Source organism: Rhopalosiphum padi, chromosome 2 (genome assembly GCF_020882245.1).
Source record: "Rhopalosiphum padi isolate XX-2018 chromosome 2, ASM2088224v1, whole genome shotgun sequence".
Classification (NCBI taxonomy): Eukaryota; Metazoa; Arthropoda; class Insecta; order Hemiptera; family Aphididae; genus Rhopalosiphum; species Rhopalosiphum padi.
The window spans coordinates 57,966,136-57,990,443 of NC_083598.1; the positions used below are offsets into that span (position 1 = coordinate 57,966,136).

General features: G+C 25.9%; 3 protein-coding genes across 8 annotated transcripts; 2 read left to right on the forward strand and 1 right to left on the reverse strand.

The window, feature by feature from the left end:
* The first annotated feature begins 277 nt into the window (after window positions 1-277).
* On the forward strand, window positions 278-6,605 carry LOC132919650 (facilitated trehalose transporter Tret1-like). The gene is given in 9 exon segments (XM_060981412.1): window positions 278-540; window positions 1,430-1,513; window positions 1,781-1,925; window positions 4,510-4,898; window positions 5,204-5,375; window positions 5,674-5,852; window positions 5,980-5,991; window positions 5,993-6,246; window positions 6,320-6,605. Coding segments are annotated over 8 exon segments (1,440 nt in total). The 5' UTR covers window positions 278-540; window positions 1,430-1,441; the 3' UTR covers window positions 6,537-6,605.
* Window positions 6,606-8,176: 1,571 nt separating this feature from the next.
* LOC132919649 (facilitated trehalose transporter Tret1-like) lies at window positions 8,177-23,488 on the forward strand. Of its 6 annotated transcripts, none has more exons than XM_060981407.1 (10): window positions 15,816-15,922; window positions 17,601-17,691; window positions 17,757-18,093; window positions 18,915-19,004; window positions 19,322-19,466; window positions 19,928-20,316; window positions 20,996-21,149; window positions 21,235-21,428; window positions 21,548-21,813; window positions 22,246-23,488. In XM_060981407.1, the coding sequence occupies exons 4-10, from the start codon at window positions 18,954-18,956 to the stop codon at window positions 22,460-22,462; spliced, it is 1,416 nt and encodes a 471-aa protein (XP_060837390.1). In that variant the 5' UTR covers window positions 15,816-15,922; window positions 17,601-17,691; window positions 17,757-18,093; window positions 18,915-18,953; the 3' UTR covers window positions 22,463-23,488. The 6 variants fall into 6 exon arrangements, with proteins under 6 accessions (XP_060837391.1, XP_060837390.1, XP_060837393.1 ...); XM_060981410.1 differs by having other exon boundaries at window positions 18,928-19,004; XM_060981408.1 differs by lacking the exons at window positions 15,816-15,922; window positions 17,757-18,093 and adding an exon at window positions 8,177-8,200.
* LOC132919651 (prostatic acid phosphatase-like) lies at window positions 8,369-13,230 on the reverse strand. Its single transcript, XM_060981413.1, has 7 exons — window positions 12,790-13,230; window positions 12,577-12,675; window positions 10,065-10,304; window positions 9,801-9,986; window positions 9,525-9,648; window positions 9,252-9,457; window positions 8,369-9,147 (listed from the first exon to the last, which is right to left on the reverse strand). The coding sequence occupies exons 1-7, from the start codon at window positions 12,949-12,951 to the stop codon at window positions 8,959-8,961; spliced, it is 1,206 nt and encodes a 401-aa protein (XP_060837396.1). The 5' UTR covers window positions 12,952-13,230; the 3' UTR covers window positions 8,369-8,958.
* Window positions 23,489-24,308: the final 820 nt, after the last annotated feature.

Below are 24,308 nucleotides of genomic sequence, written 5' to 3' on the forward strand. Positions count from 1 at the left end.
CAAATAAGATAGGTAGTGTTTTTATATAACTCGATAGTTTCTTAACTGATTTTAATTAAATATAGGTACCTATGTTGAAATTTAGTATTTATTTTACACAAGTTTAAAATTAAGTGAGATATCAACAATAAATACTTGAATACCAAAAATAAAATTTTAACGATATTAATCTAATTAACAAATATAAACATTTAAAATATAATATATATATATATATTACGATAAGATTTTACCGTCTAAAACACTTAATAATAATTATTGTGAAATAACGTGTATCTACCTGTTATTAAATCAGTGTAAATTGAGTGATAATCACATGCACATAAACTGATGCAATTACACAAAAGAATAAACTTAGAAGGTTTACGTTTTTGTTTGACGATATTATTTTCTTATAAATATTCTTAAACATTAAAAATCCGAAAGTATAATATTTTTTGTATTTAATAGTGTTTATTTTAAATCAATATGATAACTTAGTTTGATGATGGTTTTTAGGTACCTACTATTAAAGGAAAAACATTAACTATAAGTGAAAGGGTAAATATAAATATAATTTTATATATTATATATCTTATTCTAGTAATTAATTCGTACATTTAAATTAATAACTATTTTACTTCTTTTTTACGAGTGAGTAAATATAATTGAATTATTTAAAAATTTTAATTACTTATATAATAAAAAATTATTTTGGACTTCCTTTAATTATATTTAAGTTAAAGATTATACTTAGTAAAAATGTAAAATACATAAGTTACTCATTAGAAACGATTTTACTTATTTATATTTAATTTAATATTATATCCGTGATCCGTCGAATTTATTGTGATAATTATATATTTAAATCAATGCCTTTACTGAAAGAAAATATTATAGAAAAATCTTTTATTTTATTTGTTTTGTAAAAACACCAGTTAAGGACGAATCCATATATTTTAATAATATAGGTAAGGATTAAAATTAATCCATTTATGGCGTATTAATCATGTATATATTTCGGAAATACTTTATAATTGTAGATTTGAATTGATGTTGAGAAATGATATATAATTTTAAAAGCAGTAACAAAACTTGTTTTAAGATGCTGTTTTATCATATAAAGAAACAATTTATGAAAGTTGTGATGGAATATTTTTATATTGGTTAACACTATATTTAGTATTATAAAAACGTACAAAGGTTCATTTTGTAGATTATGGATTGAAAACAGTGGTTTCCAATAATTTGTAGTTAAAAGAAGTAATTGTTTTAAATGTGTTTATAATTTTAGCATTTAAGGGACATCAGGTATTTTTTATTTTTATTTTTACTTGTATGGTTATAGTTTGATATTAATTTTTTTTTTTAGTTTTAAATCAATATCAATACAGCAATTATTATAAGTTCGATTGGAAATTAATTCTTTCAGACTTATATTACTTTACAGAAAACTCAAAATATGACTGCTTTGAAAAAAGAAATGGAGTCCAATATTAACTATAAATACAGCTTTAAATCCATTTTCGCTCAAGTAAGTTATCGTTTAGTATTTATAAATTATATATTACTATAATGCAATTAATTTAGGTATAGTAACATTTTTATATGGTTGTATATTACACTTACATTTATCCAGTTAATAAAGTCATACAAATATATAATCATTTGTACAAAAATACAACGTGTTAATATTGCAATATTATTTCATATATAATAAATAATAATATGATTGTTATACATATGTAATTTTTTTAAGATTGTATTCCAAAATTAAACTCGGTGTTGTATTGACTTGCAGAGCTTGGCACTGGCTGGTCCGTGTTTCATACAGATTGGCATCGGCATAGAACTCACATGTTCTACAGTAATTATTGGAGCGTTAGCGAGCAATAAGAACAAAAACAGTTTGCAACCTTTAACGGATGAACAAGCGTCTTGGTTTGGTAAGATGACGTATTCTTATACGAAATTGTTTGGACTTAGCAACCCTATATATGCTAATTACATAAATTCATAATAACGGTCTGAGGGATGTCGCCCGTTTTAGTACGAAAAACCTGTGAAGTGTAAATAATATTATAATCGATGATTGATGCATGTGAGTCTTACCTTGACATACAACTCTGGGTCTGAAATCCTCGGTAACGGATGGGATATGTTTCATTAAACCGAAAGTCATAAGGCTCGCATTTACAGGGTGTCCCGTGTATTTACCCATTGCGATATCTCTTGAAATAATTAAGATATCATAATCATGTTTTTTTTAAAGACTCGCAGAGGCAAGAACGGTGGTAAACTCTCCCGATTTTTAAAAATAGTTAACTCTCCCAAGTCAACATTATGGTTACCCGTAGGAAATATGTAAAATCTCACAACAATGTGGGCTTCAGCATCATCATCAACTTCATAAACAACAAACGCTTGTGAATTGTTCCCTTCACATTTCTCTAGTACTCATCCATCTTTATTTGTATTTATTAACGCCTTAACAGATTTTTAAACTGAAATATATATTAAAATTCAAAGTTGTAATAGTCTAAATAAAACAGGTTAAAACAGTAATACAAAAAAAAATAAAGAAAAAACTATATCTCAAAAAATATTATAGATTACAAAGACAAAAAAATAGATACCATAAGTTTTTTTTAAATCTGCGTGTTTCTTTTCTATTATCGAAAAAATTAAATTTCAACTTTTTATTTTATTAGGTATATATTTTATATTTATTTTGTATATTAGATTTATTTTATGATTTTTTTTTATTTTTTATTGGGTTTTGACTATAATATCATAGCAGCTAAAAGCATTAATTTAAATTATTATTATTATTATATGATTGACTATTTTTAAATGAAACATAAATGTATATTAGATTTATTTTATTATTTTTATTAAATTAAATTAGTAGTATTAAAGACCTGGGAGAGTTTACATAATTTCGTCAGGTAGTAGTGGAATAAGTAAACCCGAGAGAGTTTACCATCGGGAGAGTTTACATTGTTTACAATCGCCCGGACAACCAGTATTTCATATTTTAATTTAATTTAATGTTTTTAAAAAAAGGTTAAAAAGACACGGTGTAATAGAAACTTGACTTAATGTTAACTATATGAACTATGGTATAAAGTCTATCACTTCAACCCTGGCATAAATACGTCGATCGTGGTTCACACATTGGAAACGGCATATACACTAGATACTAGAAAGTAACAGTGATATTTTCTGTTATTACTTATTAGTCAGTTAGGTTTTTAATTTCTACACGTATGTCGTGCACTTATTATATTGTTTGAATCTCAATTGAGTCATATTCGCATCTTTGTCCCCGAGTTCCATTAATGATATGTAATATGATTACACGAAATTCCGGTGGAACGAGTCTTGTACGAATATTTTCAACCTCGACACATAATGTTCGAAGGAACACTGATTTGTCGATGGTTATGAGGAGAAGTGAGATGTACCTACATCATGTCATCTATATTATTTACAAGTTCATAAGTTCTTTTTTGGGGTAGACAGTTATTATATTATGTAACACTAAAATTGTCATGGTGTTATTTAAAACAAATTGTATTTATATAGTATAATGTATGTAAGTGTATTTAAATACATTTTTTTTTTTTAGTTAAATCTCTGTGGAAAAAGTCACATACTAACACGCTATAATATGATGATTCTTAAAATAATGTATAAATGTGTAGTAGTGTAAAGTACCTATTAATTATTATTATTATTGTGGATTATCGTCACTTAGTTTATTGTATTTATAAATTGAAACGTGAGTATATAATTTTTTTCTATATTCATTAATATTTAGCGGGTTTATAGTATATAATGGGATTTAATATAGTGTTCAGTATGCATGTATAATATCAATTTTATTTTATAATGTGATAACATTTTCTATAATATAAATCCATTCGAGGATTAACGCTAAGCTATATGCATTATAATTTTGGTCAATCGACATACTTACAATAGATAGCTAGTTAATAGAGTACTCAACATCCAATTACTCAGAAATGTATTCTTAATATATTAAATTTTTTAAAAATCATATGATATAGCTTATTTGATTCATATTACTTTAAAACTAGGAATAAAGAAATAAAATGAATGCAAACAATATAACTTATAAGTTATAACTTAAAAAATGTTGCCGCAACGAATTTCTACCCGGTCGACTACGTGTCGACATCGGTCACCGACGCTCTATTATTATGGTTTTTGTGGATTGTGAACAATATTTTTATAATATTTGTTTATCGACAACTCTACACACATACTGGTTAGGTATTTTAATTAAAAACTTCTACGACGCGTTGGTACATGAATCCATGTTTTTTTTTTGTTCTGAGAAGGGGGGGTTTAACCCGGAAACCCCCCGTAAATACGCCACTGACCCCTAGAATCCCCCACCACAATAATACAGGTTCTTCCGCAACTGTTTCCATCTGGTCCACTGAAAACACTAGTAGTACCATTGATTATAATAGTATTTAATATTTATCGATATCTTTACAGGTAGTCTTCTGTTCTTGTTTACACCCTTGGGCAGCGCACTATCTTCGTTAACGCTGGACCGGTTCGGTCACAAAACGTGCATGATAATAACCAACATACCGTTCATAGCGTCGCAGATCATGTTCTTCTACGCCAACAGCATCGGGACATTGTATGCATGCTCGATGCTGATGGGACTTAGCGTCGGTTACTCAGGTGGGCCGTCTTCCGCTTACATCGGCGAGGTGTGCGAGCCGAAGCTGAGGGGCGCGCTGATGTCGGCGACGAACGTTTTCTACTACGTGGGCTCATTACTGTTTACGTTGATATACGCGATCACATTGGAATGGAGACTGACGGTGCTCATTGCCATGTCCGTCCCAATCACGACCACCGCTATATTGTTTATGGTTAGATGAATATTTAATAATATTACGATTGTGTTTAATATAACCTGAATAGGCTGAATAGATTCCCTTTGATAAAACAAAAAAAATGTATTCTTACCATCAGTTTTGGTAAATTTAAAAAAGGTTTGAAAATTTTGGGTTTTAATATTTATTAATTATTATACGTATATTATGATATAGAGTCAAGTAAATATGTTTCATAATAATTCTTTTAATAATTTTTCCACGAGCAAAATTATTATTTTTCACCACATTTAGTAATAATCATATTGTTGTTATGCAATATATATAATCTTATATTTTAGACGCCACAATCTCCAATGTGGTTGTTGACCAAAGGTGAATCTTTAAAGGCACAGCAAACGCTTGGCAAATTAAGGGGATGGCCGTCGCAAGAAACGGGTTCAAGCAAAGAGTTCAAAGAAATGATAGCTTATACGTCTTCTGTGATATACGATGATGATGACATCGAAACAGGTAGGTACCTTTTTTTAATAATAATTATACCTAGTGTGAAAACCGGTACGATATAAGTATATGTGCAAATAATTAAATTGTGCAGTCGATTCACTCGCAAAAAAAAAAATAATAAACGGGTTTATAAGTCTAATTAATTCTCGTTTAATACTAAATCTAAGAAAATTTGGTATCCAAAAAGGGATTTTCTTCAACTCAAGAAACACTAGTAATTTTTGATTTTTTTTTCGTTTTTGTGATTAAATGATACAGGTATGAGGTATGCATTATAATATGTATTTATATTATTGTTTTCTAGACAAGAAAGATGTAACAAGTTCTTGGGGACAACTCTTTCGGCCTGAAGTTTACAGACCATTCCGTCTGTTTTTGGTTTATATTTTTTTCGCAAATTTATTGTCTGGAGTACAGTACGGACCATATCTAGTATCAGTATTTACTAAATTCGGTGCACCCATTAACGTCGAGTTTACATTAGTAAGTACCTATCATCGGGTATGTTGTTTAACATATTATAAAAACATGACGACTATCTCAGCTGTCATTTTAGTGATGTATATTATTATATATTTTTATAATATATTTTTATTATTTACAATTATAGGCGTTTTCAGTGTTTTTTATCAACAATTGGTGGAATAATAACAATATTCTTGATAAATAAACTCGGCAAACGATTTCTCACTTTTACGACGCTATCAATTTGCTCAATTTGTTACATATTAATCGGATTAATTGGTGTGTATTGGACAAACTCAAAACCTACTACTTCTTGGTTGGTGTTAATACTCTTTCTTACTACTACTTTCATGTCATCGATTGGGATAATGCCTATCTCATGGGTACTTCTAACCGAAATATTTCCAATGAAGTAAGTGAGCAAAATAAAAAAAGTTTTTTTTGATTTTAATTCAAAACCTTTAATTGTTTTTAATCAATTTTAGGAGTAGAAACATTACCTGCAGCGCAGGTTCAGCACTGGGTTACTTAATATCTTTCTTCATGATCAAGTATTATCTCGAATTGTCCAACTTTGTGAACTTTTATAATACTTTTACTTTATTTGGAATTTCGGGTTTATTTGGTACTGTATATTTCTATTTTTATCTACCAGAAACTGAAAACAAAACATTACAAGAAATATCTGAATTTTTCAAATAGAATGTCTGTTATCATTATTTAAATACGAATGAAATGCACTTCATTAATAAACTCGATAAAAAAAGGTAATTGAAAATAGAAGCAAAGTAAAAGGCACTCGACAACGCTATATTCAAACCAACTATATTTACGTTTGTTGTAGGAGATCGTGATCTCTGCAGCGTTGGTGTTTATGCTTGAGTGATTTAGACCTAATGTTGAAATTAAATTGAATTCTTAATAAATCATCTTAATCAAGTTTATAGGAATTAAGTTATTATTTATTCATTATACGCAGTTAAAAACTCATAAAATATGATATCTATAATAGTATAATAATAAATAATCTCTATAATATCTTGTTAACATATATGATGAGAAAAAACATTTAATTTAGTGCATAAATAAATAATTACTTACACATTTTTGTATAAGCAATATGTTTATTATTCAACGCATATTTTCTGAAGAGACCTGTTTATTACTATTTATTATTATGTAACTATTATTTACTTTGGTCTCAATTTCTTGTGTTAACTTTGAAGTATTTATTTTTATTAATATAATATTTTAAACTAATATTGTAGTATTCTTCATGCTTAGTATAAAATTGTTTCTAAAAAAACAATAGTTTAAAGCTTAACTACTATAATTTCTTGTTAAATATTTCTGAAAATATGGTTAATTTATCTATAATAAATGGTAATTCATACCATAATATTATAATATAGTTATTCAATGTTTTGTGTAATTATATTTTACTGTTTATATTTTATTTATATTAGTTTAGTTTCCTGTATAAAAAATGTAAATAAATAAAAAAAGTTTGCTTTTTTTATAAATAATTTTTATTGTCAGTTGTCTCCTATTATTCTTATCAAACTATATGTAATGATTATTGGTCATTATATGTATTTACATAAATACAATATATTACTTTTCTCTTAATTACATATGAGACTTAACAATATAATTTTAGATATATCAAATAAAATTATCCATGACACAGCACCAATTATTAGTGAAGAAACTAAACTGCAATTAAAAACTATCAGGCAACTGAGATCATATATACATCAGAAGCCATAGCTATATTAAAATCAGTTGAACATGCAATTTCCAATAATGAGGTTGGAGACATACTATTTCATAATATACTCAGTGAATCATTTAGACAATCTAGTCATACTAATTTATAGTTCAATAACGGATATTTTTTCCTTACTACAAATTCACAAGAGTAGCTTACATGTGGATTGGCAGTTATTTTCATACTAAGGAAGCAAGTAAAAAGCAAACAAAGCCGTATGTCATAATGTGCACCACTATTTTTTCACTTATAATAAGTCATCAAAATATAACAAAAAAAAAGTAACAAATAACGCTTTATTGCTTTCACAATCATATCACGAAAAAATAACAATTTTAAATAAACATTAAAAAAAAACCCGGAATCGATATTATTTTAATGTTTTAGGTAATTAATATGTGGATTAATATTATGAAATAATTAACTACATGATAGTATTAAACGTGTTTAATTGTATTCGACGATTTTATATAATATACAACTCGTTGATTTAGTTCTTCATGTTTTCATAATAATATTTGTGGAACTGAATTGGATCTTTCATAGAGTAGACCAATGATCACCGAACTCTCAACTTGGACATATGCTATACAAGGTAAGAACTTTTTATTATTGTTATAGGTTTGTGGTTGGGTGGTGACTGGTGAGATAGAATACAATTATTAATTTAATGTTTTATTAAATTGTGTTATTATAGGTATCATTGTCAATATATTTAAATCTTAGATTTTAAAAATTAAATTAAATGAGTAAAATATCTCAATAAGGAATATAAATAATAGTTTATTTAATAATAATTATATCTATAATATAATATGATTATGTTGTATTCACTTATTCAGTTGATAAAAACTAATAATTAAATATGCTATATAATAATAAATAATATTATTAAACAACATGTCGTACATCATATAATAATAAAAATATTGGAAATTTATTCAACTTAACTTCTAAAGTACATAATACACAATTTTTTATATATACGATACTTTTATTTTAGATTTTTGGTATATTTTGTTGTTATTTTAAATAATAATAACATTCAAATAAAGATATATTTTATATATACCTATATATATATTATATATATATAATGAAATTGAGATAATTTCATACAAATACAGCCATAAAACGATGTAAAATACAATTATCAAAAGGCAATATTGGAAATCTTCATACAAATAACTCTTCTTGAATAATAAAAATAAACAAAATCTTTGTTTAAATAAAATAAATAAAAATAAAGTTATCACATATTAATATTTTAGCTGGTAATCCTTATTAAATATATGATAAAACAAACGTTCAAGATTATGTAATCATATTCATTAACACTTTCTAACTGTGATATTATGGACCTCGGTCAATAAACTTTAAGCTCGAAAATTTAGGATTATCAGTCTTGCATTCTTCACTCAAATTCGATGGTATCACGTTCGCCGTCAAGTTCATAATGCGTTCCATAGTACATAAATTGTCCTTACAATTAGGTATTTGTAAGTGATAAGGCTCTGTCGATGATTCGTTACGCAAAAACACCTAGGCAATGTAAAAATAAAAGTATGATATTTATTATTCGTACATAAGAATGTGCTAATACGTTGAATAAGTACAAAAAGTATTTAATTAATTTCATTAAATACCTTTAAATAGAAATCTCCTCTCTTTAATTCGTGTACCTCTAGTAATGCTAACATATTATAGGTGGGAATTTGCTCATCCCATACACCCAAGGTAATTAAAAGATTGGCTATAGTTGAATCGTGACCAGCGTAAGCATATAACTGATGTGTAGACAGTTTGTTTATTTTATTTATACTATTTTCCAGTATTTGTTTTAGTAATGGACCTTAAAAAATCTCATTCAACTTATTTTTTATATATCGTATATATATTCTATAGTTATGCAAACCTACCTCCTTTGAGCTTTTTCATTTCATTATTGTATGCGTTTAGTATAAAACTTCTAGATGTCACTTTGGTCAATTTCGTTGGATATACTTTGGATGTCCAACTTGGAAGAGCAACTCCATAGTCCGACTTGAGTAGAAAAATAAATATTAAATAAATTAAACTTATATCTTATGATTTAAGAACCATAAGCACAATAACACAAAATGTGTAATATTGCGTTAACGTATAATGTACAATTCCAAAATCTATCTATTATATACCTACCTTTTAGTACCTACCTCAGCTTTTAGCGTACTATAAATGGATTGTACATCGTCGGGATCTTTAATGGCCAGTCCTGTGTGATTGGACAGATAACTATATAAATCACTATAAGTATTGAGCTCTTCGAGAACTTCGGCGGAATTCATTATTTTATGTCTTTCTTCGTGGTACTTGGGACAGTCTATTCGCACTAACAACAACTACAGCACATACATTTGTATACTGCTGACAGTTAACATGCAGACATTAATTAAACAAATTTAATACTAAAATATTACTCGGTCGTCATTCAGAGGTTCAGAATGTATCGGAACGGGTTGCCAATCTAAATATTTATTCCATTTCTGTACACCAACTGGCTTGTATATAGCAGACGCGACTAGCTGAGCGCTCATTTTGGTTCTGTCTACGTCAGTACTTCTAAATGTGACCTTTTTTGAAGAATATAGGACATCCAAGAATCCAGAGTAACGCTTTCTGATAAATTTTCCGAGCTCGTATTGTTTTCGTTTGCCATTCTAAAAAAATGTTCACAAAAATATTTTATTTTATTTTCGTGTATTTATTATTTAAATTAATTAATTATATTTTTCAATTAGATTACAACTAATTATAAAATGAATGTTAGGAAATTAAATTTCTTGAGTGTTTTTGTTTTAGTATCAAACTATTAATATATGGATGACAATTCATGATTTGATTTTCATTAAAAACTTATAACGATTGAGATGTTTTTCTCTCGTACTTATACACCTAATTCGATAAAAAAAATTAAAATGTTCATACTTAGTGCTTAACTTTAAAAAAAGCTTCTATTCTAAAAATAAAAAAACGTTGAAAGTAATTTTGCATTATAAAAATAAATAGCTATTTTAACGCTTGGTATTAAAAATATTAAATTTTTCTTTCTTATTTTCTTGTTGTATAAATGTTTATTATCTAAAAAATGATAGTGCATTAATTCATGGCTAATCCGTGGCGATCTTCTTTATAAACAAATAACTGAATCATCAAATAATAAATAGTGTAGTTTATAATGTAAGAAAACTTGTTATTATAATTTATTTAAATCCTGTATTATTATTTATTTACTAGTTTCTGTATTCCTAATATTAGATCATGAAAAATATTTAAATTGCATTTAATTTAACTTCTATCTCCTTATTATATTTGTGGATCATGTAATAATATAGTTCACTTATAAGTGCTAATGAACATAGTTTAGATTTTAATTTCTCAAAATGTTAGGCTATATTGTTCTATAAAACTTATTAAAGCTTTAACTAATCAGTATTTGTACTTAATCTATGAAAATCTTTAGTTATTAATGGGCGATGAGATAAGTAATAACTTGGTGATTTGGGTATCACGTTTTATTGTGAATTGAACTTTTGCTCTCATTTAGGTTAGAATGTTGTATAAGACTAACATTTTTTATTTTTCGAGAATAATATGTATATATTTAAATAATGAATCACATACAATTTTTATAATGCACTTTTATAAAGCATATTTTTAAATATGGAAATTATAGTGTAGGATCCATTTATACTTTATATGGTAAGCATAAAATTAAATGTGTTTAGCGCAAGTTTCTTAAGTTTGCAGCGTTTAAATTATATAGGCATTGATAGGTATACTCATGTTTATTTTCCAGTTATGAACCGGTTTGGTTTAATTATTTTAGCTAATAGAAGGCTAGACGCTCATTTAACCTTTCTCGAGCTTCTAATTGGTGGCTAATCATATTATTATTATTAATTTATCATGCTATTGACTCTCTGATATAATATTATCTCAAATAAACTAAAGTTCCATTCTTCCATGTCTATTCCGTTGTTTATACCTTAATGCAATTTCAGTTATGTAGGAATCAACCAGTTATTGGAATCATGCTTACAGCTAATGAGGATCAATCAATTATATAAGTATAGTTAATAGTTATTTATATAGTATACATAAGATTATATTATTATTATCTATTGTTATGCTACAAGTTACGATCTGTATTGTTAATACATAAAATAAGTAAATATGAAAATAATTAATGTGTAAAATGTAACTTTAATATATTATATAATCTATTATTATGCTGTCTTTTTTTTTAAACAATTAATAATTATTCATATTATTTGCCAATAAACTTTTATTTTATTCACGCCGATTATCTAATTAAAAATACGTATTATTTTAGTAAAATATCTATTTAATACCCAGTAAAATTTTTTAAAAATAAATTATGAACTACTTTAATAAAGTATGTATATTATAATCTATATTTATTACGGTGATATGATATACCTACATTATATTAAAATATTATATATATTATTTTGTTATATAATGAGGTAATTATTGTTATTATTATTAAATGTTTATACATTTTGTTAGATCATTTGGAAAAATATAACTAAATTAATTTTTACTATGTAATTTGCTCACGATAGGCACAATAAGCACATATTAAAATGATATTACTCATTTGTAATTAATAAATGTGATGTGATTCGTACTATCGTACATGAAAATTAAAAAATTCAACTTTATAAAATATGATAGAAATTAAATAGTGTGGTTAATATTATAATATCACAAAGAATAACGTAAAACTAAAAATATCTCTCAGATCTGTCGTATTTCCATTTTCACGTAATAATATTATATTAATATTCCCCACACAGCTGCGTAGTCGATCGAATATACCAAAATGAATTATAAAAAAATGTTCACGCAAATAGTCACAACATAGTTAAAATTCTAAAAAATACAAAAATAATAATGTTCACTTGCATTTGTCAGTTGACCCCACCCGAATGGCTCCCACGACGAATTTATATACGGATCCAGAGGGTACGTGTCGGCAGGCGTCCGTTCTCCGTGCCTAAACACCTGTAAAAGATTTAAAAATGAGTTTTCACATTTATACTTTGTAACAGATGCAAACATCACAGCTAGTAGGATAATATTATTATAGTTATGTAGAAATATTATTAGCTTACATACCACGTGGACCAGTCTTAAGGTATTCGAATCGAATTTGTTTCCCATGTGTCCGTTTACAACTGCATAATTTTGGTACATTGCGACAACTACAGTGGGACATATCGAAGATATTAGAATCGAAATACATAGCTCTAAAACTCTGTTTCTTTTAACCGCGTTCATAATGCTCTATAATGTGTGCGTGGAATAAAAATAGTCATTGAAAACGTTTATAAGTAAAAATAATTGTGTTCAAAGAAACGAACAACAATGAAAACAACCAAAAAATATTATATAGTGTAGTGCGTGCTCGTTGTAAGTTCGATTTTTTTGAACGGCGCCACACAAACAGCTGACCGTCTGGATAATAGCGTGACGACAAACTGCATAGGCGCTTCGGCGATAGAATTATGTTGCATAATATATGTTTAGTACAACCACACTACAACAGTTGTTTATTATTATTACCAAACTATACTGAATAAGTGGTCACTGGACCATGTGGTCCGTGTGTCTGATGGAAGGAGTTAGGCGGCGGACCGTGGTGGTTTATGTGTATACGTCATCGTCGACATTCACTGCACCTACTAATATATTATTATTATTTACAATACGCACAACATTATACGCATTTGTACCCGCATTCATAATATTAAACCTTGGTCGGACGTTTTTCTGTCGAGTCGGGTCATCGTCAATTTTCACCCATTCGTGAAATAAATCAAAAACATTAAATACTCTGATCGTGTTTAATTTTTAAATTCTAACAAACATGAAAATGGTTCATATTATAATAATTACGGTTGTAATTTATAGAAGAAATTATATTATTATTATATGTTACGATGTACTCGTAAAGTCACAAAAAAAATATACCTATTATTTTAACGCAACCATTATAAAATCTTAGTCTGCTAAAGGGAATCGTTGACTATGAATTTAAACAAATGTTCCTATATATATATATATATATATATATATGTATATGTATATGTATTAAAAAAACGAATAGACGATTGAAAAATACACATATGATAAGATATAAATTACAATTTATAGATACTTTAATATCGAATTGCATAAAAATAGTAATAATTTAATAGTTCACTAAAATATAATGGAGCAATTTTGGGCTACTAAAACGTATTTAAGATACTATTAACTCACTATTCATTCATTAAAAATTTAGTGATTGATTGTACAACTCGAAAAGAGACACTTATCAAATTTGATAAATAAATTAAATGTGCTATTATAATTTAATTACATTAGTTATAATGAATTAGAAATGAAAGATGAAAAATAATTGTCTGAGATCGAAACAACAATTAATACAATCTTTATAAATATTTATTTACGAATTCAATGAATAAAATGTCCAAGCAATGTAATATTAAAAGGTGATATTTATAATTTTTACAATGTAAAACATTTTATTTTATTAAGTTTAAAACTGTATTTTTCAGATGCATAATACAAATAATATACATAAAAATAAATAATAATAGATACAAACATAACTCAAATATAATTTTAATTACCTACCAAATTACAATTTATTGTTTTTATTTTTTTAGTGACTAAAATGTATGTAATAAGAATATTTCCAAAATCTTTGTCAATATCTGAGACAATAAAAGTTAACCTTTAAAAGATCACCTTGTATAACTGATTATTGAATTAAAATTACAAATATACCTATATATAAATTCTTATCTGAAATTTGCATATCCAATTTTATTAATTTTAAATGAATGAATTAGATAAATAAATGAAAAATAATATTCTTATAGCACCTACATGGATGAATGTACCTATATGCTGTTTTATAAATGGAATATAATTAATTTTGATTAAGTCTGTTCCATAATACACCTTATTTCTAGAAGATTATATCAATAATGAATGTATAGATTTATGCAATAATCGTTTACAATCATTTTAATCATAACTTTGTTTTAATTAGAACACTACAATTATAGTACAATACACGTGTTTAAACTAGGTGATAGGTACGAATCTACACATGAATTACGTCGTTGAATTTAGATTGATTTGAAAGTGCTGTGATTGGTTTTTAATTTAATTTCGAAATTAAAAAAATATACCTATAGCTACGTGTTTTCTTAAATGATGGAAATCTATTTTTCATTATATTTTAAAATCTATTCAATCTATCAATTATATTCTGACGTAGAATCATACTATTATGCGTCAGAGTAATATTACCGTTGATGTATTATGTATACAATTTAGTTTACAATATTATCTATTTTACGCAGAATATAATAAATTATATACATATAGTTTATCATAGTTATTTTGAATAAATAAATTGATACACATAAACAAATTGTTGAAAATATGTTGATGAAAATTAAATACCTAATTTTTAATTAATATATATTGTTTGGTAAATACATCATATATTTTTCAGTTACAATTTCAAAACTGAAACTTTTAATTAATGTAATACACTAATATTCTTATGCTTAACTGCTGTAGTGCAATTTATTGTATTAATGACTTTAACAAATACATTTCAGTACGAATTACAGTTTCAAAGTATCTATCATCTTTATAGTTATATTTTTGTTCTTAATACAGATTTTTTAAGTTCCAATGCTTGATTATCTTACCATTTATTTGAGTGCATTGGTAGGTAATATGAGATAATTATATCTATTAAATAATGTATTTTGTGATAATATGGTCGTGTCATTTAATCTACAAATCAAATGTCAATAATTTATTTAAATTCTAAAATTTAAAACTATTTTTATTAGATTAAAATGTGTGATAGAGAACTAAAAAAAAACTCCAGTGAAACCTCATACGATTTTATTTTATTTAACATCTTATACCTTTTAAAGTAATACATACCCTCCGTTCTTTATGATATAATGTATGTTAAAAATATAATAGTCAACAAAACATGAATAACATATTTATAATTCACGCATTACTGATTGGTTTATCAATGGAGCCTACTACTAATCATTAAATTCTAATATTAGATGATAAGATTATAAACTCAATTTCATATAAGAAACACTCCATTATGAAATAATCTACGCACATTATAACAGAGGAAGCTGAATGGTACATGTTTGCATATCTTTTAAGATTACTTTTGGAGTTGAATGGAAATTTGGTGAGTTTTCAAACAATATATCATTCAAATACTTTATAGGAACCCGTAATTAATGATATAATGTAATGTATAATAATATACTAAAATAAAATATTTAACCAAATAGCTATAGTGGATAAATTGATTTTTTTTGTAAATAATTAAAATTAAAACATTCTAAAATCATAATATTTATTATAAAATGAAAAAATATTAAAATTAAAAATATTATTTAAATGCAAACAAGAATTAAATCCTAATAATAAATATATTAATTTACACTATGATTGATTAATTGTAAAATAATGTGACTTTTATAATAATTTTTTTTATGCTGTTAAATACCTATAAACTAAAATTTTATTTTAACTCATAAGACAATTACTTATAACATTTTAGGACCATGAACTATTATTTGTATTGTTACCAAATGTATAAGTATAATATACGTTTGCATGTATATAATTTAATCTAGAATAAGTTATTTAAGTTAACATTGGTTTTTCAAACTATTGTCATACTTAACGATATTTATTTACAAATGTTTATTTAAACAATACAGTAAATAGGTATAAGGTATAAAGTTATTAAATTGCGTGTTAGTATAGTTAATAATTTGTAACTTTAAATTAGACTTAAATAAAGCTAATTATATTCGTGCACATTGTACATAATATGTATGTGGTAACAGCATTGATTACAAATTGATTTAAATTTATATAATATGTACCTACCTACCTACGTACCTACACGTGATAATGGGAACACATAAATAAATGTTTCGTATTTTAAAGTTGAATATTTAATAAATATCAAGTTTGGTTAAAATTTAAAAATGTAAGTAACAAGATTCGACATATATATAGCACTTACTATAATGTTAATTTTCTTTTAAACATTATATAACGCAGCGAGCAAAATTAAATGACAATATAATTTTGAAAAAAAACAGAAGCAACATATAACAACATAATATAATTTAATCATTATATTATAGGCAATTCTTGGAAAATATTAATAATTATTGCTGATTTAAAAATAAAAATGTATGATAACTGATAACATCATGTGTTCAGAGTAACATGTATTTTAAACAAATATAATTCAATTGTGTTAATGAACTCCAAAATCCCTACCAAATACCTAAATTATCTCATTCAAATAAAGATGAGATGATTATTTTTCTAGAGATTCCTTTGAATAAGATTGATAACATTATAGATTGTTAAAAATATAATATTTTTGATGCATGTGATTCGGACGTGGTAATTGTCTTAATCATAATTTAGTTAATGGTATAGTTCGTATTAGCCATAAAATATACATCTACAGTATCAGATTATAATAATTAATAAATTAAGAAGTGGCAAAATCGCAAATAAATAGGTACTAAATACCTAGTTTAAAATCATAAAGGACGTCGCTTCAAACATTCAACATATTTTAAATTCTTACTTTACAGATATTTACTACAGTTTGGTGATATATTAAATTATTTAGGCACGTTTATTTAAATTATATTAAAATAATACATTGGTATATTTATATCAATAATAAATTAATAGATTATTAAAATAGATTTGTGCAATTTAATATTTATCAATTAATTGTCTATAATAAAATCCTATTTAGACACTTAAGTTGTACAATACTACTAATACATAATTGTATTAATTAATATTCATTTTGTTATGGTCAGAAATGTATCAACTGCCAAATAATGGAATTCACGTAAAGCTATTCATTTAACTTTAATTATAGAGGAACTTAAAAGGAATAAACAATACAAGGTTAGTTGAATAATGTTAACTTACTACTACTTTGCTTTATTAATTCAATCTATTTTATTAAGAAGACGTCGTACCTGCAGTGTATTCTATGCCTTACTAATGCAAAACATTCTATGACTTCGTTTTAGCTTGAATATTTTAATAAATTGACTTGTTATTAAATTTAAAGGTAAGACCATTGTACTCAATCAACTTCTATGGATTTTTGTGATCTTATAATTTTTAAGGAAGGTATGATATGGCTGTTAGCTTGCTTAAAAATTTTAATATTGTACAAATCAATAAGAGAATACAGATAATGTTCTTCGCCTTAAGTTTAATATTAGGTCAATTTATTCTAATGTTAAATCTAAGAACACATAATTGGAACCGCTGAACTCAAATTTGTTCCGCTATCCGTATGTAAGTCAGAGATAAAATAGCAGGGTGATCCTCTTAAAATATAATACTAATAAATGAAATAACAAAATATCCAAAACTAAACAGGAATAACTATAAAATACATACTATTCAATATTGAGATTAAAAAAAAGTTATAAAATTGTAAGGTTATAGGTATATTAATTGGAGGGAGATTTTTATAATATATTATATTGTGTTTAGAATGTTTAGATGTTTAAAAAAAACCCCTTATATTAATGTACACTATCTTTTATCTCGATGGTATTTATATTCTTGACCTAGGAAATAAGTTATTTATTGTTTTAAATGAATATAGGACAATAACAATTTTAGAAGTGAGTTGTGAAATATTAGATATAAGATTATTAGAAACACTCAAAAACGGTATTTAAACAAGACTTTATCTTTGTATATTAAAAGAATTCTACGCTAATTTTATTATTGTTTCATTATAAGAAGAGATCATTATGTAGGTACCTATATATGATACTTATATGTATGACTGTTAACAGGATTACGTTTAAGCAGAGGAGTCATTCATCTGCCGAAGATTATACTATTTTATATTTCTATTTTACATTTTTAACTCTCGCAGTAGCATGTTAATCATGTTATAGTCTCATAAAAATAAACAATAAAACGTATTTATGTAGCATACAATATTAATCAATAGGATAATTAACCTAATTACCTAAATTATAAATTAAATTATAAAATTAACTAAAAATTATTAAATTTAAAAAAATATTTTCACAATAAATATTATTATTTTAAAACTATTATTATGAAATAAAAAAATAATAACGTATTTTTTATTATAGTTTTAATTTGCAGAAAGCAAAAGAAATATAGTTTATGGAATGGAGTCTAATAATAACTATAAATATGGTATTAAATCCACTTTTTCTCAAGTAAGTTATTTCTATTACTATAGAATAGAATAAACTGAACTATGCTTTATAGATAATTAACTTTTTAATTGTTTATACTTAAAAAAATTTACAATTTATATTTTATTTTACTATTTGAGAAAAGCAATTTATAATAATATTTTTAAATTGTTTGGGTATGCATGAAAAGTATTACTTGAGTTAATGATTTACAACAACTATTATTCAACTAGAACGTAAAATTCTTAATAAATATTAAACAATTAAAAAGTATATTACTATTCCTATTATCTGTTAAAAAAATATTATCTTGTTATCAATATTGATTTTTATTACAGTGTTTAGCGTTAGTTGGAGCTGGATTCTTACAAGTCGGAGTCGGAACACAACTGATTTGTTCGACAGTAATCATAGGAGCATTATCGGACAATTCAAATGAAAATGAATGGCTAACCATGACTATTGAGCAGATGTCTTGGTTCGGTGAGTATGAATGTATTTATTTACGATTTAATTTACTGTGTCTAAAACGAACGTATGTGCCGAATTCAATTCATATCTACCCCATCTTGTCCAAACTTTTCAACACATTCGTCTATATTCGAATATTTAATGGAAACTTTAGTTATTCAAATTTTTATATACATTTACCCGGTATAATTTGAATGTCTATAATATTGTTATAAATAGTAAATAAATTTAAAAAAAATACAAAATACAAAAATTGTATTTATTTATTTTAGTTTTGCGGGCAAATCTATCAATAGGTAATTAGTGTGATCATTTTCTAAAATCATGTTTAAAAAAATATATTAAATATAAAAACAAAAAAGTTAACGGTGTGGATAAAACACGGCAAAATACTTGTGTCTGTGACGGGAGGACGAAACTATTATAATATAGGTGTTTATCTACTCAACATTGACCGTCTGTGTCCATTGCAGGAAGTCTGCTATATCTGTGCACACCTCTGGGCAGCATAATCTCATCGCTGGTGCTGAATCGACTCGGTCACAAAAACTGCATGATTATCACCAATATACCGTTCTTGGTATCTCAGATCATGTTTTTCTACGCAGAAAATGTAGAGACCATGTACGCGTGCTCGATAATAATGGGTTTGGGCGTAGGATTCTCAGGCGGCCCGTTTTCCGCATACATAGGCGAAGTGTGCGAACCAAAGCTCAGGGGTGCCCTGATGTCGGCGACGAACGTGTTCTTCTTCGGCGGTTCGCTGCTGTTCACCACCATTTACGCGATCACCAGACAGTGGAGATTGACCGTACTCGCTAACATGGCGATACCGATCATAACTATTGTGATTTTATGCATGGTGGGTAATTATATTATAATGGTACATACCTACATACCTATATCTATATTATGTACCTCATACTTGTAAAATATTAGCGATTATACTTACGTAGGTATATTAGTACCTAAACTTTTGACACATTTTAGATGAAGTATTCAAATATTTCAAATACGTATTGTAAATATGTTTTTATATTTATTATTTTCCTGGAAAATATATTACATCTTAAATTCATACCACAGATAATAAACGTAAATAAACGTTTAAAATGTCTATGTACGGCTTACAAAATATAATCTGGCCCTAAAAATGTAGTATTTATTAGTTTACACTGAAAATCCAGAAATCTAAATATTTAAAACGTCACCATCGAAAATTAATTTACATATATAAACGTATTTTATATAGAGTATTGAATAAATATTCTTTTATAACATATTCAGAATATGTATGTATATAAAAAATAACACATTTTGTTCGTATAAAATATGAAGGAAATCTAAATATTCGTTGTGCTGTTTATTCGAATATCATATACTGTATTCTGAATACACAAAAAGTATTATTGACAAGACTGTACCTAACATAGTGTATTGCGATACATTATATTTATGACCTATATACTATAGCATCGACCGTAGCCCGAAGATAAACCACCCATCGATAACAACAATAATAATTATTTTTTTATACACAGAGTCCAGATTCTCCGTTGTGGTTACTGTCCAAGGGCAAGAACGAAAAAGCGCAACGAACGCTTGGCAAGTTACGGGGATGGGTGACACACGATAAGTGTTCAAACGAATTTCATGAAATGGTAGTGTTCATGTCTGCGAATAAAAACTCGACAAGTAATTTTTTTTTTGTCCACGCTAAGCTACTAGCGCGTGTTGCTTATAACGATTTTATAATAATTATTTTCATGGTTCGATACAGATGACAAAAACGGCAGTAAAAATGATTCGGAATGTTCTTGGAAACAACTGTTTAAGCCCGACGTACTTAAACCTTTTCGACTACTGCTCATATATTTCTTTTTTTCAAATTTATTATCTGGAGTACCGTTCGGGCCGTATCTGGTAGTAGTTTTATTAACTTTTGGCGCCGACGTTGACGTTCAATGGACCGTAGTAAGTAACTTAAGAACTAAGAGGTTATACATTATTATTCGCATTTAAAAAAAATTGTATTAAATATTTGTCTATCTATTTATATTATTTATTTATTTATTTATTTATTTATTACATAGGCTTTTTCGTTGGGCATAGCTATAGTTGGAGGCATATTAACCGTTTTCTTGGTGAACAGACTTGGAAAACGATTTCTCACTTTAACGACGTTGTCAATTTGTTCTATTTGTTATATATCAATCGGATTGATTGGTGTCTATTGGACGGATACAAATCAAATAAAATCTTGGTTATTACTAATATCCTTCTTTATTAGTACGTTCGTGGCATCATTCGGTATAATGCCAATCGGATGGATACTTCTTACTGAAATATTCCCCATGAAGTGAGTACAAAACAAATACCACTTAAAACATTACATATAGATACAATTTTACAATAATAGTACATCACTATGATTAATCTGTTTTTATTAATGTGAAATTCAATCATAATTGGCGAGTACTTAAAACTAAGAAAAATAAACAATTCCCGTGTAAATCTACGCATCAATTAACATTTAAATAATAATAGGTACCTACTCTAAAGATTATAATAATAAATTGTAAGACAATTGCTTATGTAAATAGCATACACTAATTCGTAAAGCAAATAAATTAATAACTGTGTTAATATAACATGGAAATGATTTATTGTTATATGTTATGTTAAATTGACAAAGAAAAGTCATCTTAAGATAATAATAAGAAAAAAATGCCATGTCATCTATATTCTTAAACAATAATATAATAATATGTTTTCCTAACACTTGTTTCAGGAGTAGAAACATAACCTGTAGTATTTGTTCGACGCTGTCTTTCGTTCTCACTTTTTTCATGACCAAGTATTACCCAAATGTCGTTGATTTAGTGGATTTCTACAATACATTTACTATATTCGGATTTGGAGGTTTGATCGGTTGTGTTTATTTCTATTTTTGTCTACCTGAAACTGAAAACAAAACATTGCAAGAAATATCAGAGTGCTTCAAATAAATTTAAAAAAATATAATTTTGAGTAAAAATTATTGAAGAATACGACCGTAATAATATATTGTGAAGTAAATATTGAAATGTAGGTTGCAAACCTAATATTTTTTTATTAGATGTATGTAAATAATACAAACATAAATTAACCATCTAAGAATAACATCATATTATTCCTAGTGAACTAATCACCAATATGTGATGGTGTATTGGCGCTTAACACATGTAGTTACTCAATATTTTTATAATTGTTCTAACTATTAGATATTAATATAATTAGTACTATTACATTTTTCTAATAATTCTAATTTTATAATTGTTCCTTGATATTATCATATTATGTTATATTTTATTTCCTATATATTATTTTATAATTGAAATATTCAATGACAAAAATTTAAAAATATTTTATCTTATTAATAATTGAAATACCTCGGACTTATAAATGTTATAATTATCGGAGTTTTAACTTTTCTCGATTTATTCTGGATATATTTTAAAAAATGTTGTATAATTTAATTATTATATTATACTATAGATTTTTATCTATGTTTAAAATATTTGTTTAAATTACAATCAATAAAATAACTGTATAGCTTATACTTAACAAGACATAGATAGTACAAAATAGTTATTATACTTATTATTAATAAATATTAAATTTGTAGTCACAATTTTATTTTATTTTAATTGGTCTACAATTATTGTATGTTCATGTTTTTTTATTTATTATTAATGTTATTATTATTATCATTGTAATATTATGTAATTGAAAAGTGTATAATAATTTGTTTTTTTTGTCGTATAGGGTAGTGAATGTTGTACTTTTAGTATAGTAATAATTAGCGAAGTTTAAAAAAACGTATACTTAACATGCATTATTATTTAAAAAATTGTATAAAAATATGAAATATGTTTAATACGTTGTACATATACTAAGTAGATAGGTACCTAACCAATCTATTAAATATTTTAATGTCTGATAAAATACGTATAATGAAATTTTATTTAATATAGTTAATTTGAAAATTACAATCATTTTTTTTGTTACTACTTACTGATCAGCAATTGACATATGTATTACATTTACATCGATACTTTACTTATATATTATAATATGTAATGCATAATCTTACCAGTGCATTTAACTAAATGATATTTCAACAAAAAGATAATAAATTTATGAATATGTATATTGTATAATTTGTATATACATCGAAGCATAGTATTATATATATTGTATCCTACAATCCTACCTCGTTTGTATTTCTTTTTAAAAACTAAGAATACCAAATAATTAAAATTTCTGGGACAAAATAATAAAATAACACTATACTAGTTTCATTACAAAAATATTTGTATTGTATGAAAGTATTACCTATTTATAATTTATTATTCGGTTTACCGACACATCCACATTATATACATTGTATAACTAACTTTCGGCCAAAAACAAACCCCACGGCCCACACAAATAATTTAATATTTTAACTATTACAAGAAATACTGTTTTCTTAACAGCAATAGGAGAATGCTAAATTTATAAGGGTAAAATGATTTTAGAAGTAATAACATAATATTGGCAATAAGAAACAAAAAACAATCAATTTATTGAAAAAATATAATAAATATTAAAAAATGAAAAATTATTTTTCAAATATAAATCTAAAACTATTTCAATAACATGTGGTTTACGTATAAATGTATAATGCATATTAAACTATAAGTGAATAACGTGTAGAACTGTATACACTAAATAAATCTTATCCACGGTATAATCGTACAATGCTTAATTCCGGAAATTATTTTGAGGAAGTTGTAAAACTCGTTAACAATTTCTTAGAATCGATGCCAT